The sequence below is a fragment of the Sturnus vulgaris genome, chromosome 16, assembly GCF_052056855.1.
Source record: "Sturnus vulgaris isolate bStuVul1 chromosome 16, bStuVul1.hap1, whole genome shotgun sequence".
NCBI classification, from domain to species: Eukaryota; Metazoa; Chordata; class Aves; order Passeriformes; family Sturnidae; genus Sturnus; species Sturnus vulgaris.
The window spans coordinates 14,686,263-14,704,408 of NC_142258.1; the positions used below are offsets into that span (position 1 = coordinate 14,686,263).

At 50.5% G+C, this 18,146-nt stretch overlaps 1 protein-coding gene across 2 annotated transcripts in view; it reads left to right on the forward strand.

The window, feature by feature from the left end:
- The window catches only part of RAB11FIP3 (RAB11 family interacting protein 3), a 76,137-nt gene that overhangs the window by 13,369 nt on the left and 44,622 nt on the right, over positions 1 to 18,146 (forward strand). For both annotated transcript variants that reach the window (XM_088174644.1, XM_014888520.2), the window contains exon 2: positions 6,624 to 6,717. In XM_088174644.1, the coding sequence (XP_088030770.1) occupies positions 6,624 to 6,717 (94 nt within the window). The remainder of the gene's footprint in view (positions 1 to 6,623; positions 6,718 to 18,146) is intronic.

Below are 18,146 nucleotides of genomic sequence, written 5' to 3' on the forward strand. Positions count from 1 at the left end.
ACACACTTAAATACCACAAATTGAGGCTCCTGAAGCCCTGGTGAGCACAGAGATGTTCCTGCCTCCAGATATCCTCGGAGTTGGTGGGGTTAGTCCAAAAAGCTCCTGTACAGACCAGAGGAATTTCCACCAGCAGGTAAAATACCCCAAAATTCTGGATGTGAGTGATGCAGGTGATGATGTCAGCTCCACACTCGGCACCAGGGCCTGGCTGGATCTGTTTGTCCTGGTTTCTTGTGGCTGTGGGCAGGAAGGATGTGGGTCCTTGGGCTTTTTTGGCTGCCAACTCTTTAAAACATATTCTGGCTTTTTTTTTTTTTTTTTCTGCTTCCTGGTGAATTTTGAGTGTTTGAAGGAAAGTCTTTTCCTCTGCAGGTTCCTGATGTGTGGAGGGGATCTGGTCCTGAGCATCAGCTTTGGGCTGGTTCTGGTTCTTGGCTCACAGATGGTTTGGAGATCTCTTCCTTCCCCTTCCAAAAGGGGACAATGGGAGTTTGCTGGGGAGGGAATTCTCTCCTGTCCATTCTGTATTTACATCTCTGCCCTCCGGCATTTCCTGCAGAAGGAGCCTGGTGACCCTGGGAGGGTTTGGGTCAGAGTCAGGAGGGCAGGACTGCCCCAAGGAGGTGATGTACAGCAAAAGCTGTGGCAGGCTCAGAAGCTTTTCTCTTGGATTAACGGGAAAAGGAGGATTTGGGTAGGAAAGTGGGTATGTTACATGGCAAGGATCTGGTCTTCGTGGGAAAAAGATCTCTCTTCCCCTTGGGAACTTGCTCACTTTGTTCCTTCTCTGTGTTGCTTTGTGGGTGATCTCTCTCCCATTCCTCTGCTTTTAATACTTGCAGGCTTATCCTTACAATAATTCTTCTTTATTCCTCCTAAATACAGGAGGTTTATTCCCTTTTTACCTTAAACAGTGGCTTTGATTGTTTCTTCTGTGGCAGGAAAAGATGAGAACAAACCGGGCTGAGGCTTCCTTTGTCTCCTTCTCAGGAAAGTGTCTGGATCCTTAATTTCCAGTCCCAGGCTGGTCCCAGAGGCCGTGCAGTGCTGGAGCCTCGGGATGAAGGGAGGGGAGGGATGAGCTGATCTCTGGGCAAGATTAGGGAGGGATGTTGCAGAAAACATCTTTACCAGGGACCTTTAACTAGAGACCTGAGCAGGCAGGATCTGCCTGCTGAGCTCCTCCTGGAGCTTTGGGAAAGGCTGGGACAGCAAAATCCTGGCAGCAGCCCCGGGTCAGCGCTGCCACTTGTGAAATAAATAATGCAGTTCTTGCACTGCTTACTCACAATTGGCCAGGGCTGCTCCCTGTAATGAGATCCACCCCTCGGGGGTGTTTTAAAGGTTACTTAATTAGGTGTAATTGCAGCAGAATAGAAACCTGCTTTGAGGTTCTGAGCGCTTTGTGGAGTGCCAGCTCCTTCAGCAAGTTGGGGAGTGAGATGTTATAAACAGGGCTGGAGCCAGAGCGGTGCTGAGTTCTCATCCTGCCCTGGGCCTGCCTGTTTGTGGTGCTGGAGGCTGCTCCTGCCCCGGGCAATGGGGCAGCTGTGCTCCCTGTCCCAGCAGCAGCGTCAGGCTGTGCTCACATTGTTGGCTGGGAATGCTCTCTCAGCACCCAGCACGGGGGATGTGCTCTTAGCCCAGACAAACGCTGCATTAGCAGGGATCAGTTCGTTTCAGCTGATCCCACTGCAGCCCGTGGATTTAGGCAGAGTGGGGTCTAAAGGGAGCTCTCTGGGGGCAGCACGGCCCCTTGGGTTTGGCTGCAGCAGCTCCAACAGTTCCAGCACGTTTCCCAAAGGTGAAAAAAGGATACTCAGACTTCTGTCATCAGCATTTAAAAATATTAGACATTTTCCTTTGAAAGGATTGGTTTAGCCCTGAGAGGCAAGGTGGGTTTTTAGGGACAGGTGAGTGCTTTGGCTCATCCCCTTGTGTTAAACAGGGAGGGTGGAGGTGCTGCATCCACCTTTGTGGACCCATGGGAGGTTTTATCCAACGTGTTCTCACTGGGATGAATTCCTGTGGGCCACTCCAGGCCACACACCTGGCTAAGAGAGAGGAGAGCAGCTGCTGTGAGCCCTCCCTGCACTTCTAATTGCTAAAAAATCCCTCAGTTTGGCACTTCTGCCAATGTTGTGCTTGTCCTTCTCTCTGCTGAGTTCAGGGATTGTCTCACAATTCTGCTACCCCCAAACATACAGGAGCAGATCTGGGCTTCTGGCAGTCAGGAGAGAGTAATTAAAGTGACATGAGAGGTACTTGGATTTTCATGTCCCCTTTCAGACAAGCAGGATTCCTCCTTCCCCCTTTCCTTCCCCCTTTCCTTCTCCAGGAGTTCCTGGTGGGAACTGCAGCCCATTTGCTCAGGTATTTGGGGTCTTTATCAGGAGCATTTGTTTCTCCTCTTTGCCTCCTTTGGATTTGCCCCCAGAGTCTGTGTAGGGTTGATTTTATTCCCAGGGCAGGCCATGGAAGCACCATCCCTGTGAGATCCCACCTGATCTGATGATCTGAGCTCCACCAGCTCTTCTTGGGGGGGTCCCTGACTGCTGTGGCCACTAGAAATCTCCCACCCTCCTTCACCTTCCAAAGAATGGCTTTTTGGAAGCTGGTTCAGCCCTCAGAATATGAGGGAAAACTGCTGGAAGGCTCAGGGGTTGCAGGGGGTGTTGCCTGCCCAGCACAGCCCTGAATTCCTTCAGGGTCACACCTAAAACGTGCACTATGGATATTTTGTCCTGCTGAATCCATCTGCTGTGTGGTGGAGACGTGGAGCATCCATAAGGATAAAGAGGAGAGGCCTAGAGCTTCCTTTTCCTGCAACCTGCTGAGCAGGGAATTCACAGCTGGGGAATTCTTCACCTCTGTGGGAAACTTCTAGTGCAGGGCTGCCAAGCCTTTGTGTGTGAATTTGAGTTTGGAGCTGTCACTGTTGGACATTGCTGAGCTGAGTACAGTGCATCAAAGCAAAGAAATGATTTGTGCCCTGAGGAGCCCCCATGGCATCACAGTCTGGGGCTCTGGGGTGGTTTTGCTTTTTGGCAGCAAAATCGTTGGGTTTTGGAAGGTGAAACACCCTGGAGTGTGCAGAGGTCTTGGATACAGGGGATGTGGGAGTGGGGATGCTGCAAGGAGTTCTGGTTGTGTTGTTGAGGTGCCAGGTGACCTCCCCTCCTTGTCCCCATCTGTTCCAGGTCCTTTTTTCCAGGAGGAATCCCTTGGTCCTGGCGCTGTCCCTGGCACAGGGGTGCCCAGAGCTCCCTTGGCACTTGTCACCCCCAGCTGTGCTCCTGCTGCCCGTGGCTGTGCTCAGCTCCAGGCAGCCTGGCTGGCTTCAAGCAGTTTAAACCTCTCACTTTCCACCAGGATTTAAGTCAGCTACTTAAACCACGTCATCCTCTTTTCACTCTTTAATGCTCTGTGTTTCAGCTGCTTGGCTCCAAGGAGGGTTTGTAACCAGCCACAGACACACACAGGAAGCAAAACCTTTATTTTAAGTATTTCTTGCTGGCCAGAAGCAGGACTGTGGCTTCTATCTCGTGGGTTAAGCTTGGTGTTCAGTTTGCTGGAGTGTTCCTGTTTGGAGTTGTGCCAGCAGGAGTGTGGTGGGAGCTGCTGCACTCAGGCTTCAGCTAAAACCCTCAAATCTGTGACTTCAGAACTGCTCACATTTATTGGATGAACCTAAAGCACTTGGAGCCACAATGCTGGTGGTTTTCCCAGCTGCTCTGATAAGATACTGGGTTTAGCCCAGTCATCAAAGTGAAGAAAATGATCCCAGGCTGCTCCAAGCCCTGTCCAGCCTGGCCTTGGACACTGCCAGGGATCCAGGGGCAGCCACAGCTTCTCTGGGCACCCTGTGCCAGGGCCTGCCCACCCTGCCAGGGAACAATTCCTTCCCAATATCCCATCCAGCCCTGCCCTCTGGCAGTGGGAAGCCATTCCCTGTGTCCTGTCCCTCCATGCCTTGTCCCCAGTCCCTCTCCAGCTCTCCTGGAGCTCCTTTAGGCCCTGGAAGGGGCTCTGAGGTGTCCCTGGATCCTTCTCTTCTCCAGGTGAGCACCCCCAGCTCTCCCAGCCTGGCTGCAGAGGGGCTCCAGCTCCATTGCTGGGTCATGCTCGGTGAGAGGAGCAGTCCAGGGGCTGTGGGGACCAGGCAGGCACAGCAAATATTCTTATTTTCTGTACTGTGGGTTCTTCAGAGTGTCAGCAGCCACTCACACTCAGCCTGGTGGTGGTGTCTCAACTGGTGATGGTGATTTTAAGCCTGGACAGCAAATACAGACAGGTTTGGATCAGCTCAAACTCCTTCACAGTGTGGCTGCCATTGTTTGCATCCATAGTGTCTGGGTTGGGAAGTTTTCAGAACCATTTCCCCTCATCTCCCCCTGCCCACAGCCCAATTTAAATACAGAAATGGCTCTTTTGCATGGAGCAGATACTTCCCTGTGTGTCCTGCCCTAGCACTGGGGTGGGTGAGGTGCCCTGCTGTGGCATTGGCAAGAGGGTCTGCAGCCCTCTGTGGTCCTGAGGAGCTGAAAACCACAGAAACTGCAATTTAGAGTGTGTCATGCTAATCCCTTACAGGCTTATCAAGTCTGATTAAATGTCACTTGCCTTTCTGTTATCTCTGTACACAGATAACAAATTAAGTGACAGCTTTTGAACTCCAGGCAGCTGCCAGATGCATTAACTGGAACCGACACATTCCAAGAGTTGTTTTTATTAGTCTAAAATACCTTTGTTTAACATACAAGGAACCTGACTCACCCAAGATGATGAGTGTCATGTGAGTTTAGGAGGTTTGTCTGCCAAAAAAAGTGCTCTAGAAAACTGGAGAAGGTGCTTGTGTTGTCTTCTCCCATTCACAGAATCTCAGGTTAGCTTGGAAAAGAGCTCTGAGATCATCGAGTCCATCCTGTGACCCATCCCCAGCCCAGAGCAGAGTGCCACATCCAGGCTTTCCTTGGACACCTCCAGGGATGGGGACTCCAAACCTCTCTGGGCAGCCCCTGCCAATGCCTGACCATCCTTTCTGGGAAAAAATTCCTCCTGAGGTCCAGCTTGAGCTGGAGTCATGTGGCAGGTGGGCAAAGCTGTGTCCTGAGGGGGGTTTGGATTTCCTCCAGAGGCACAGCCTGGAATTCAGTGACAGGACCTGAGGGAACGGCTGGAGCTGTGCCAGGGGAGGTTTAGGATGGATTTTAGGAAAAGGTTCTTCCCCAGAGGGTGCTGGGCACAGCCCCGAGGCTGCCAGAGCTCCAGGAGTGTTTGGGCAGGGATGTCCAGGGTGGGATTTGGGGGTGTCTGTGCCAGGGCTTGGACTGGATGATCCTGGTGGGTCCCTTCCCACTCAGGATGTTTTGTGATTCCAAGGTTTTATGGTCTCAACCCTGTGGGTTCCTCCATGCCAGTGGAATTTTTGCTGCTCCTGTGGGCATATGGGATGAGCAAAGCACATGGACACACGGGTGAACAGCTCTAAGGGTGCTGTAGATGTGATTTTCCTGTAGAAACACACACCTGGCTTTTAGAAAACCAAACAGAGCTCAAACCAAGCCCCCAGTGCTGCTGCAGGGTGAGCAGGGCAGCTCTGAGCTCCATGGCTGGGCTGGGGGCTGAGTCTCCTTTGACACCTGAGCTTTCCTGCCATGAAAGGAGAGGTTTGGTGATTCACCAGCTCCTTCCCCAAGAACAAACTGAAACCCCAGTGAGTCAAAAGAGCTGCACAAATCCAGCCCTGGAGACTCCCTCCTGTGCATCAGGAACAGGAGGAGGAGGATGTATGGCAGGGTGAGGCAGCTTTGGAGTGTGGGGCTCACCCTGCAATTCCTCTCTCACCTCACCAGCTTCCTGCTGGGATTGTTCCCCAGCTGAAGGATGTGCAAAAATAGACAAAGGTGCCTCAAAAGCTCTTAAAAGGAAGGAGAAATGTCTGGTTGTCTGAGCTTGAGAAGCATCTGGTGTAAAGGATTTTCTGCTCGTGGCAGACTGGAAGGAAGGAACCAAAGGCACCTTTTTGAGACCCTTTGGGCTCTGTGTTTTTGCTCTGTTTCTTTTTGGAGATCCCAGAGCATCCTCAGCAGGTGTCAGAGTGCCCCTTGCTCCATGTGAGTGCTGCTCCAGCACCCCCAGCCCAACCCTGGCCAGCTGACGTGATTCCCTCCCCTTCAGGCATTGTCTAATTGGGAAAATGTTTCAATTATACAGCCTAAATGTGTAACATGGAGCAGTTCATTATCACTGAATCCCCTTAATTGGGCCCTCCTACCAGGCAGCCTATTACAGAGTTTCCCAATTAAGACAGGACCTCTTTAAAACCCATAAAAATAAACGAATCCCTGGCAAGGCAGGCTCATGTTACAGGAGATGCTGTCCAAAATGCTGCTTCAAGGCTAAGCAATAGTTTCAACACCAACCAAGTCCTAATTAACCCCTTTATATTGATGACTTATTCCCTTCAGGGAGAACAGACACAGTTTGGGGGCAGCTCAAGAAATTCACTGGTTTTTGCTCCAGTCTTTCTGATAAAGAGGAGGAAGTTGTTTCCAAGGTGTTTGTGTGCTGTTTCCTGCAAGGATTCCATAGGTAATGCTGCTTTTTTTTGGTTGCAGGTAAAGGACCTAACAAAATACCTGGATCCCAGTGGATTGGGAGTTATCAGCTTTGAAGATTTCCATCGGGGGATCAGAGCCATCAAAAATGGAGGTGAGTGTCCTGCTGTGCTCTGAGTGAGGATGGGGACAGGCCAAATTTTACACCACACTTGAGCTGAGAAGCTGCTTGGGGAAAATCATCTGGGTTTGGTTTTCTGAGAGTTATTGCTCTGTGCTCGTGGAGGGGAAGGGGGAGAGGTTGGGGGCATTTCATAAGGGTTGAAAAAGGTGCTACAGCAGTGCTGGTGGTGGTTCCATGTTTTGTTGTTTTGTTTATCAGGAAAGTTCTTTCCTACAAAGAAACATCACTGGGAAATCCCTTCTGCTCTGGTGTCTCCCACCTGTGTTTTTGGGGGTTGTTGCTCTGATGGAGTAGCTGCCATGCTGCTGGCTGAAACATCTTCCAAACACTGGCACTGAGCATGGAATCATGGAATGGTTTGGGTTGGAGGGGGCCTTGAACACTCATCTCATACCACCCCCTGCCATGGGAAGGGATGCCTTCCACTGGAATGGAAATCACCATGCATTTACCAATGTATTGATGAATTTACCAATGCATTTATAACCTTCACTCCAGCTGTTTGGAGGATCAACATGCTCAGATGGTTTTTAGCAAGCAGCACATTAAACCAGAACTTTGAACTCCCTGACTAGAGTCAGGATGATCAAACAGACCAGTGCCAGTCCCCACGTGGCCCCTGGGGGCTCCTTGCATGTGTTTCCAGAGCAGTAGCTTGGTGAAATGTGAAGTATCTTTCTGGCTGTTTTCCACCTCTTTGCTGCAGAAAAGGTGTTGTTTTTTCAGTTTGGGATTTCTCTCAGTGGCAGAGGGTCATTTTGGGCCAGGCATGTTGTTATGGGCAGGGTGTGAGAAATCTGGGAGGCTCCCTGCTGAGCTGCTGGAGTTCTCAGTGTGCAAATGTGAATTATCATCCTTGCACAATATCAGCTTTGCTCAGAGATGCTTATGTGGGATTTCAGCCCTGCTCAGTGTGCCCTGCACACAGAGTGTGCTGCAAAGATGGCAAAGAACCATCCTTCCCATACAAACCGTGCTGCTCCAGGAGTAAAAACCCCTCAAAGCAAGGTTTTCTCCTTTTCTTCTGTTACTTGTCCATCCCTCCTCCTTCTCCCCAGTTCCACCCCCACTTTATTTATTTATTTACCATGAGGCTGAGGAGCCAGAGAAGCTGTGGCTGCCCCTGGATCCCTGGCAGTGTCCAAGGCCAGGTTGGACAGGGCTTGGAGCAGCCTGGGATTGTGGGAGGTGTTGGGGTTGGAATGGGATCAGCTTTGAGCTCCCTTCCCACCCAAACCACTCCAGCATTATTTGAGCTCAGGACTGCAGTGTTTTATGGCAGCTCCCAAGTTTCCTGGTGTAGCCTGACCAATTCCCAGCTGCCAGGAAGCAGGAGGAACTGCAGCACACTATTAATTTGTAATAAATTGCCATTGGAGTAGAGCGTTTGTGAAAGCCCAGGCTCATGTTTCTCCTCAATAATTCATCACTTTGGTATTGTGTTCTATTAATTGAATGGGAAAAGCAGATCCAGGCAAAGCTTTTAGGGTCTCTATTTATTAAATTTGAAAGAGATTGATATGTGTTTATTACAGTGGTTAGGAAGGGCTGAGCTCTCTAACAACACATGGCATTAAATGGTTATAAAAGAAGCCCAGGACAGGGAGCAGAGGAGGTTCTTTGAGTCTCACAGCTGAGCATTGCTCACATTTGAAGGGATCTGAAGGATTTGCTGCTGCTCTTGAGACAGTCAATATTGATCATCCCTTTGTAACCAAAGCAGAGGTCATGCTGCTGCTGGGTGTCCCTTTTAACGTGGTTTGTTAATTAGCCAGGCCTATTTTTAGCCAGGGAACTCTCTGTTGGATTTCTTGGTGCTCTATAATTCTTGGGTCACTCACAGAAGTGAGAGCTGGTGTCAGCTTGGACCTTCTGGTGTGTGTGTTAAATGCAGGGTTTATTTCTGAGGATGTTCCACTCCTCTCCCTCTCCCCTCTCTGGAGAATTCCCTTAGGAGAGCAGCTGGGATTTACCTCGAGCCTGGCAAACCGAAGGTGCAGTTACAAGCCCAGCCCAAATTTCCTCCATCAGCTGCATTTCTCACAAGTGCTTTGGTGTCCACTTGGCCTTTCCATGCAGGATGCTGAGCTCCCTGTCCTGTCCCTGTGCCTTGTCCCCCTGCCTGAGGAACAGGCTGATCCTGGGCTCCTGGTGCTTGTTCTGCCTCCAGCGTGGAGCAAGAGCCACTGGAGCTCTCACACAAAGCCCCAGTGCCATGGGCCAGCTCTGCTCTGTGCCTGGCCACGTTGTGAGGGGCAGAGCAAAGCCATTTGGATTTGAGGCTTTAAGGAAAGGTTTTATGTTGGGAAAGATAAGGATTTGATAGGAAGGTTTTATAGATATGTATGTATAACAGAAAGATTTTTGAATGTAGAATTTGAAGAAGGAATAGAAATGAAAGTAAGGAAGAAAAGAATTGGTGAGCTAGTTTTACTGGATAGCTAAGAAGCTAAAGGGTAAAATGAGTTGGAAGGGATTTTTATGACTTAGAGCACAGGATAAATTTACCTCAAACAAAAGATGTTTTTACCAAGCAAAAAGATTTTCTTCACAAGCAAACAAGAAAGCCAATGTTGCAAGTAGAAAAAAGATCTCAAAATTTTCCACTGCAAGAAAACAGAAAAACAACTTCCAGCTTAAACTGTAACATACTAACCTTTTGTAATTAGAAAATAGTAGCATGAACATGGTAATGTTAGTAGTTATGATAGGCTATAGGTAATAGTAAAAGTATTGATCTGTTGCCATGTTTTAAGATGATCTGCAATGAAAAGTAAATAATGCATTGTAACCAGAACTAGAGTGGCTTCAGACGAACCCACAGCTGTGGCTGAGAGCTGTAGGTTAGGCTCTTGTCACCCATTGTCACCGTGAATTGCTGCATCATTTAGATACAATAAACAGCATTTTAAAGAGCCACCTGGAGCCCCACATCCCTCCTTTCAGCTCCTTACAGTTGTAGCCACTCGTGGCTGCCTTCTGCCCTCCCCATAGTGCAGGCTGGATGGGGAAGCGTGGTTCTCATGGATGGATTTCTGCCTGCAGTGTGCATGGCCAAGGAATGCTTCCAGAGGGTTTCCCTGCTGTGGGAAGTGCTGGCCTGTGGCTCTCAGGTGGCTGAGCTCTGCTCTCAGGCCTGGGGACTGTGGGGACAGAGGTGCTGCTGGGACAGGTTCAGCTCCTGCTGTGTCCCAGCCCTTCCTGCTCCTGGCTGCTGGGATCCCCTGCTCCACAAGGAGTGGCTTCCCTGCTTTTAAAATCCGTGTGAATGGTGCCTGAGTGACTGGCCAGTCTGCACAGCAAAGGGGGAAATGTGGATCCAACACTGGCAGCGTGTCAGGGGGCATAAATAACTCTGAAAAGTGAAATTTTACAGCCTTGGATTGTAAAACTTGAGAAACTGATAATGGAGGGAAGGCAGTAATGAAGGAGAGTATGATACTTGAAAAAGGTGGTTTTTGAGGCCTGGAGAATTCTTAGCCAGAGGAAGACCTGGTGCATCTGGCTCCCATCAGTGAGATCCAAGGGAAAAGAAACGGGGGGGAGCCAGTGTGAGTGCTGCAGCCATCACAGTGAGGAGGATCTCCTCAGGGAGAAACAGGAACCAGGGATTGCATCCCAGCCTTGGAAAGCTCAGGAGTGAGGAGCCTGTTTGGGTGGCAAGGAGCTGCCCTGGGATGGGGTCTGGAATCACAAGCTGAGGTGCCTGGACCAAGGAGCAGCTCTGCTCCTGTGTCCTGGATGCAGAACAGCTGCAGGGGGAGGTTGGTGGCAAACGTGGAGGATGGGCTGGATGAGCCACAGCTGGATGCAGGCACACAACCAGGCCTGTGCTCACGAGCAGATTCCTTCCCTTGTCATGGTATTAAAAGCCTTTTGAGCTTCATATTTTCTCTAGGGGTCTCTCAGCAGGACTGAGAGCAACTCACAAGGATTGGGAACAAGTTGTTCACACACATCCTTGGAGCTAAAACATCTGTAACATCTGTCTTCCAGGGAGCAGCCCGCTGGGAAGGGGCTCTGGGAGGTGCCCTTGCACACAGGGGGATTGCTGGAGGTGTCAGCCAGTTTAAGGGACCTCTGTGCCAGGCAGGGAAAGGTGCATTCCTGAACTCCCAGCTTCATCCACCCCTTCTGCCTCGGCTTCTGATCCCCGAACAAAGGAGCCCCTGTGCACTGAGAACAGACAGAGCATCCACTGAAGAGGGATGGATGTGTCCAGGAGCTCAGGGGAGGGCCCAAGGATGGAAATAGTAACTCTTTTTTTTATTATTGTTTATTTTTAAATGCTTCAACTAAAAGCCCTTTGGATTTGGGGAGGTGGAAAATTCAGTTTGAGAGTTAACACCCAAACCTGGAAGCTCTAAGAGAATTCCTGTTTGCAAGGATGAAGACCTGGGAGACCCCTGGCAGTGCCAGCTTTGGAGGAGCTGGATCAGGAATCCACTGTGCCAAAGGAAAGATGCTCCAGGGGCTGAATAAGAGGCTTGGAGCAGGAGGAGCACCTTCAGCTCCCCAGAGGCACTGGAGGCTGGCTGGAGGGAAAAGTGTGGAGCTGGGAAGCTGGAGCAGACAGGGCAGGATGCTGAATAGCAAATCCAGGGCTGGGAGGGTCAGGCTGTGGCTCTGCCCTGTGTGGGAGCAATACACCATTCCTAATTGGAACTGGCAGCAGTGGGAATTGCCATGGGGATGAGCCTTTGTGGGGCTGCAGCTCTGTGATCCCAGGAGCATCCCTGGGAGGATCTCAGGGGGTGTTTCCAGGGTGTGTCCAGAAAGGTTGGTGAGCTCCTGGCAGCTGAATGTCAGCTGGGAATTTCCTGAGATGAATCAGGAAAATCATACCCAGCCCTTGTCCAAATGGAGGATGTGAATTTTGTACCTTAAAGGCTTAGAGCCAGGACCAAAACCAGGTCTGAGGGGTTATCCCACGTGCAGGCTGGTTCCACATTCCCTGCTCCCACTGCTCTGGCTCAGATGCCACTCAGTGCCACTGCTGGGCAGCACGTGGTGGCTGGGATGGCCCTGGGAGAGCCAGGCTGGCTGTCCTGGTGACCTGGATCCCGCTGGCTCCACAGGGCATTCCAAGGTGTTGGATATCCCATCAGGTAACCCCCGTTTGCTTTGTATGGAGGCTTTTTCCCTCCTCTGTAGGATCTGCATTGCAGATGGCTTTTGCTACGCAAAAGGAAAGCTTCCCTTGCCCAGGGATAATTCCAGAAGCCAAAGCTTGCATTCCCTTCCTCTCCCAGCCCCGTGGTTATTTCTGGGGCTGGCTGTGTGCATCCTCAGCACTCTGTGCCCCACCTGGCTGCTGGAAATGCCGTGGGTTTGCACAGGCCACTGCTGACACCCGAGTGCTCCTCAGCGGGGGTGGCCAGGCCCTATTGAATATTCCAGGCGTTTGCTTTTGAAAAGGAAAGCCTTGCCCAAGGCTCAGCAGATGGAAGCAGAGCTCGTGTGCACGTTTGACTAAACTCGGTGAGTATCTGGCACCGCTCTGAGCTCTTCCTACGTTCCCCTCGGATCTGCTGATCCCTGGATTCGTGCAGCACTGCTGCAGTGGAGCCCTTCCCGCTGCTCCTGCCTGCTCCTGCCCCTGGGGGAACCATCATCCACAGGGACACAGCTCCTTGGATGGCTGGAGGTAGGACAGATGCCTCTTTGTGTACAGCTGGTGTGCAGGGAATGGGGGCTGCTGTGAATGGGAAATCAAGATTGATTCATGAGCGAGAATAAAACCCAAATTGCTCTCATTATGTCTTCTGCTTTTTTTTTTTTTTTTTTGCCTTTGCATCTTGCTCTGCTCTGGCAGATCCATATGGATGTGCTGTATATGCTGCTGGTGGGGATAAGGACTTTAGGAAGATGAGTGTTAATTCTGCCTCTGAAAGGAGTGGAGATTTAAATGGTTCTTTAAAATTTATGTGGATGCTTGAAAAAAATATAATCCCTGTGCTGTTCTTGGGAGCTCAGGGTTCTGCTCATGGGTTCTGTGGTGCAGGAGGATGATTGTAGCACCAGGATTGTGCTTGTCAAGTTTGGGGTCCATGTGCTTGTCTGTGCCCCCTTCTGCCAGGGACAGGAGCAGCCAAGGCTTTCTTGGAATTAATTTAGATTTTTTTTCCCTTGAAATAGTGGTGCTTGGAGGGTTGTATTGGAAACCACTGGGCCTGTCAATAAAAATTTGTGAGGGCTTTACTGGGGTTCTTTAGCCTGGAGAAAAGGAGGCTCAGGGGGAACCTTTTGGCTCTGCACAACTCCCTGACAGGGGGGTCAGCCAGGGTGGTCAGGCTCTGCTCCCAGGGACAGGATGAGAGGAAATGGCCTCAAGCTGTGCCAGGGGAGGTTTAGGTTGGACATCAGGAGGAATTCCCTCATGGAAATGGTGGCCAGGCATTGGAGGGGGCAGCTTAGGTGGGTGTTGTAGTCCCCATCTCTGGATGTGGCACTCAGTGCTCTGGGCTGGTGACAAGGTGGATGCTGGGCACAGATTTGACTTGATGATCTCAAAGTTCTTTCCAGACTCAGTGAATCTGGGATTCTGGGATTCTGTTGAGTCTGTGTAACTCTGTGCTCACAGGGAATGGGGAATTAGGAGCATGAGGGATGGAGCTGAGCTGCTTTGGGGGTGCTCTGTGGTCACAAGGACCTGGGGTCTGTCTCCAGCCCTCTCCTGACAGGAGGGTTGGGTGTACCCAGGGCACAGAGACCCCTCTGTGAGGGGCTGATCCCCTGTGTGGAGATGCAAACAGCAGGAGAACTAAGCAGGTGTGAATCCAGCCCAGCTGGAGGCTGTTCCAGGGAAGGGCAGGACACAGGTTCAGCCCCAGGGTGGAGGCACTGAGGTGGCCCAGTGTCCTTGGAGAAGAAAAGTCCATCTTCTGCTCCCAGGAGCCCCAAAAAGCTCCTGTGTGTGTGGAGAACTTTCTCTGCAGCTGTGCAGCCCCCAGGATCCAGCAGGTCCTGGCTGCAGACCTCTTCCCCATGGCAGTGTGAGCAGGGAGGCTTGGATGAGCAGGGGTCATTTTTTGTTCCCTTTGGAAGCTGGAACACAGATCCCACAGATCACACTGTTCTTGAGCTCTCTTAAGTCACTGTTTCTGCTGTAAAACAGACATGGAATCATTTAGGTTGGAAAAATCCTTTAGAATCATTGAATCCAACCATTAATGCACTCAATCTAATAACAATATACTCAATAGCAATAACAATATACTCAATATAATAATCTGATAACATTGGATGCTGATGGGGAGGGGCCACTTGTGGCTCAGCTGAGCAGTTTTCTCCCAGACATTTCTCTTTTGATTTCCATAAACACTTGTTTGTGTTGAATTGATCAATGTGGCAGCCGGGTGAAGGGTGACAAGGGGAGGGGAGAGGCTGCTCTGCTCCGGGTGCTCCGTGGCTCAGAGGGAGCTGTGCTTCCCAAAAGCAGCCTGGCAGATGACATACTGCATTGACCTACTTTTGGGAGAGGCACTGAAGTGTTGGGAGAGCTGTGTCTGTAGGCAGCTCCGGGATGAGAACAGCAAGGAATGGCTCAAACACGCTGCTGGAAAACTGCTGTGAAGGCTGCACAGCTCTGGGGAGTGGGAGATTGGCATGGGAATCTCTGCCGCTCTGAGAATTCCTTCTTTAGGAATATCTCCCCCCTGCTTTGGAGCAGGAATATACCAGTATACCTGAGAAATCTGGAGGAGTATGCCTGGGAAATCTGGCTGTGTCCAGTCACCGTCGTGGAGTGAAACAAGTCTGAAATGCTGAGGGAATTCTGGTTCAAAGCTGGGATTAAAGCTGGGATCAAATCCCCAGAGAATCACTGTTGGTTCAGCATTCCTTGGGAGGGAAAAGCATTGCTGTGCAGCCAGATCTCCTGGAAATCAAAGCTAATTCCAGAGCGCAGAGACTTCCATGTGTCGTGAAGTGAAGGAAACCTGTCGTGGCTTTTTGACCCACCTGATAAAGACAAATCTGATGCCCAAAAGAAAGGAAATTTTCGTGGGAAAGGAGGATAAAACCCACTACAGGGACTACCTGTTTTCCCAGGAAGATGAAAATAGGGAGCAGTGCTTTATTGGAGCTTTGGAGCAGTTCTTAGCATGCTATGATGACTAAAGAGAAAACAGAGGCAGGTTCTGTTAAATAACATTTCTCCTCTTCTATCTGCTGCTTCTGTTTTTCCATTGCAGGATTCCCTTTCTGGGCCGTGCTGTTTTCCTCCACATCTGGTGCTGGGAATGCTCTTTGGGCTTGACTGCGGTTTGGGGAGTGCGTGGGAGGAGGCTGGGCTGGGCTGGGCTGGTGGCTCCACGTGGGTGTGAGAGGTGTTTCTGTCTTGTTTCCATCTTGTTTCCTGCCTGTTGTGCTGTCTCAGGTTTGGATGTAGTCCACAGTGAGGGGTTGTCAATGCTTGCATCAGCCTGGGAAGGTGGGGAGTGTGTCCTTCCTCCTGAGCAGGAGCACCTGGACAGGGATCAGGAGATCCCTGCCCCAGCTTGGCTGAAGGAAAGTGGAGCCCAGCGCCCTGCAGAGCTGGCAGCTCGTTTCTCCTGAGGAATCCAGTCAATCCGGAGTTATTAACGAAGGGATAATTACTCACTGAGGACTTCTGCTCCTCCCTGGCGGCTCTGTCACAGCCTGGGGGCTGTTGACTGCACTGGGTGACCTGGCACCCCGGTGACGCTCTGACAGGTTGATGTTTTTCTCCAGAGCGTTTCCTTGGACAGGAGAGGCTGTGTGTGATGTGGATTTCCTGGGAAATCAGTGCTCATTGTGGTGGTTGAGCAGCAGGTGGGATGGTTCAAGTGGGCATGCACACATTGGGAAAAAACCAATTTTCCCAATTCTCTCGTGTTCTGGCTGAGCTCAGCTCACATTCTCTCACTCCCATTCTGCCTGTCCTGGGCTGCTCCATGTATCCCTCCATGTCTTCCTCCTTCACCATGGTCTTTTCAAGTTCTTACAGTCCAAACTGCTCCTGTAAATCACTGGGTACTTTATTCCTCCTTAGAACAGGAAGGACTTCTGCTCACGAGGCAATAGGAATTTTTATTAATGTAGTTAATAATTACAGAGAGCTCAGCAGAGATGATGTGACAGCTTCTAATAAAAACACCCGTGATGAGGAACTGGGCAATGGCTTGTTTGGACCTCGTTTCCATGTTTGGAATTGATGATCTTGGAGGTTTTCTCCAACCTGAGCCATTCTGTTTGTCACCTCTCAGCCCCTCAGTGCCTTCCTGAGCACTCCCCCTGCTCCTTCCCCTGCAGGGGAGTGGTCAGGCACAAATAATAGCTGGAAAAAGGATCAAAACCCAGTTTTACAGGATCCCCCTCCATGATTTTATTTTGGGTGGTGTTTCCTATCCAGAAGCCAGTTGGAGCAAAAGCACTTCAAAGAATGCATCTCCCCTCTCCTTCAGTGACAAGTGGGACATGGTTTGGCTCTGTTTCCGAGGGATTTTCTGGCAGTGTTGGAGTTAGGGGGACAAGCAGGGAAGGGGTTCAAATGTGCCATCAGGAGCATTTTCCTGCTACTCTGCATAGCTTTTAAGGGATTTTGGAGGACTGGGACTCCAAACTGCCCTAGTATGGCCAAGCAGCAGGAGGGCACAGGGGTTGCTCAACCCTCCCTGTAGCACACAGGACATCTTTGAGCAGCACAATCATCATTTCCAGGAGATGGCTCAGAACTGTGGAACACCACCTTGAGGACAATTCTTCCTGCAGATGTAGTTTAGTGCCTCTCTTCTTATGTATTTCCTGTCCCCAGTTTCCCCTGAACTCAGGCTGGGTTCTGGTTATGACCTAGAGGGCAAGTCTGTGATCAGAGGCTTTATAAATTACTTTATAAATAATTTCTATTGGTGATTTTGCAGCTCTGTTGTTGAGGTTGGAGCCTAGGCTGGAGCAGGGGGTGTCTGTAGTCCCTGCCCAGGCTCACAGCTCTCCTGTCCATCATGTCTTTTCCAGAGGCAGGTGGGTGGTTCTGATCCAAACCACTTCCCAGGGCTCAGTGACAGCTTTGGTCAGCTTTTGGTGTGGCTAGCGGAGGGCAGAAATGGCAAGTGAGACCTGACTGACAAATAGTAATGCCTGCATGTTGGTGGAAGTGCTATAATTGTTGAAAGTGTTTCCTTTAATCTCTGTGGGTCTGGAAGCTGTGCCTGGACCCACACAGGCATTGCTGTGATAATGAAATTCAGCCATAAGAACATCATGAACATTTCCTAGGCCTGGGCTGGAAATTGAGCTAGGGAGGGTTGAACTGGGTTTAGTCTTATCCTGATTTCTCCATGTGGGAGCTTTGAGCTGAAAGGCTGAAGCCTTCAGGGTGGGATGGTGGCAGCCACTGAGTCCCAGCCTGTGGAACTGCCTGGTTTCTGCCTCTGTTATTTGGGGTGTCACAACCTCTGGTCCATTTGAGCTCCTGAGTCAGGGCTCTCTTTAGTTTTATTTTGCTTGTGGGACAATCTTATCTAAAAGGTGCCACTCGTCCTCTGTGAACTCCGAGGTGTGGAGCATCTCAAGGAGTTTCTGCTTCAGGGTTCTCAAACCCTTGACAGGAGAGTGGCCACTGGGTGTCCCCAGGGCTGTGTCAGCACTGATGTGCTCCTGGAAGCTGACTTGGGACGTTCTGCTGGTTCATCATTCCATGAGCTCCTTCAAGAGGTGCTGCCTCAGTGTCTCCACAGACAGGGAGTTCAGGGACATGAGGTAATGCTGAGCTTTGCAGTGCTGGGTTAATGGTTGGACTCGATGATCTTGGAGCTTTTCCAGCATTAATGATTCTATGATCTCTGTCTAAAAAATACAGCTTAGTTTCCAGAAGTGCAGAGATTTGGAAGTAGAAGGAGTGAAGGGTCTGGAGGACATCAGGAGGTCTCCTCACCAGCAGCAAGTTTTGGAGGCTCAGTCTCTCCATCAGAAAGGAGCTGTAAGCCACTTTCTGGTGGCCATGGCCAGCACCTCGTTTTCCACACCTCCAGCAGCAAGCCTTTGTTCCTGCCTGGCACAAACCTGCAGGAGTCTGAGCTGGTCTTGGTGACTGGCACACACTGAAAAGACCACTCAGATTGCTGGGAATTAATAATGAGATCCCATGTATTAAACTCAGCACAAACTCCAGATGTTAAACTCAGCACAAACTCCAGGTGTTAAACTCGGCACAAACTCCAGATGTTAAACTGAGCACAAATTCCAGGTGTCAGTGGTGGCCTCCTGGTCCATCTCTGGGGCAGAGGCAGCGATGCTCAGGGCCTCTGAGATGAAGGGAAGGCAGCTGGATTTGTGCTTCCAAAGGGCTTGGATGCCATGAAGTGAATTCCTTTCCTGATGGTTTTCCATGTGTGTCTGAAGGAGGCTGCAGGGCCTGTGCCACAGGAAAGGGATCA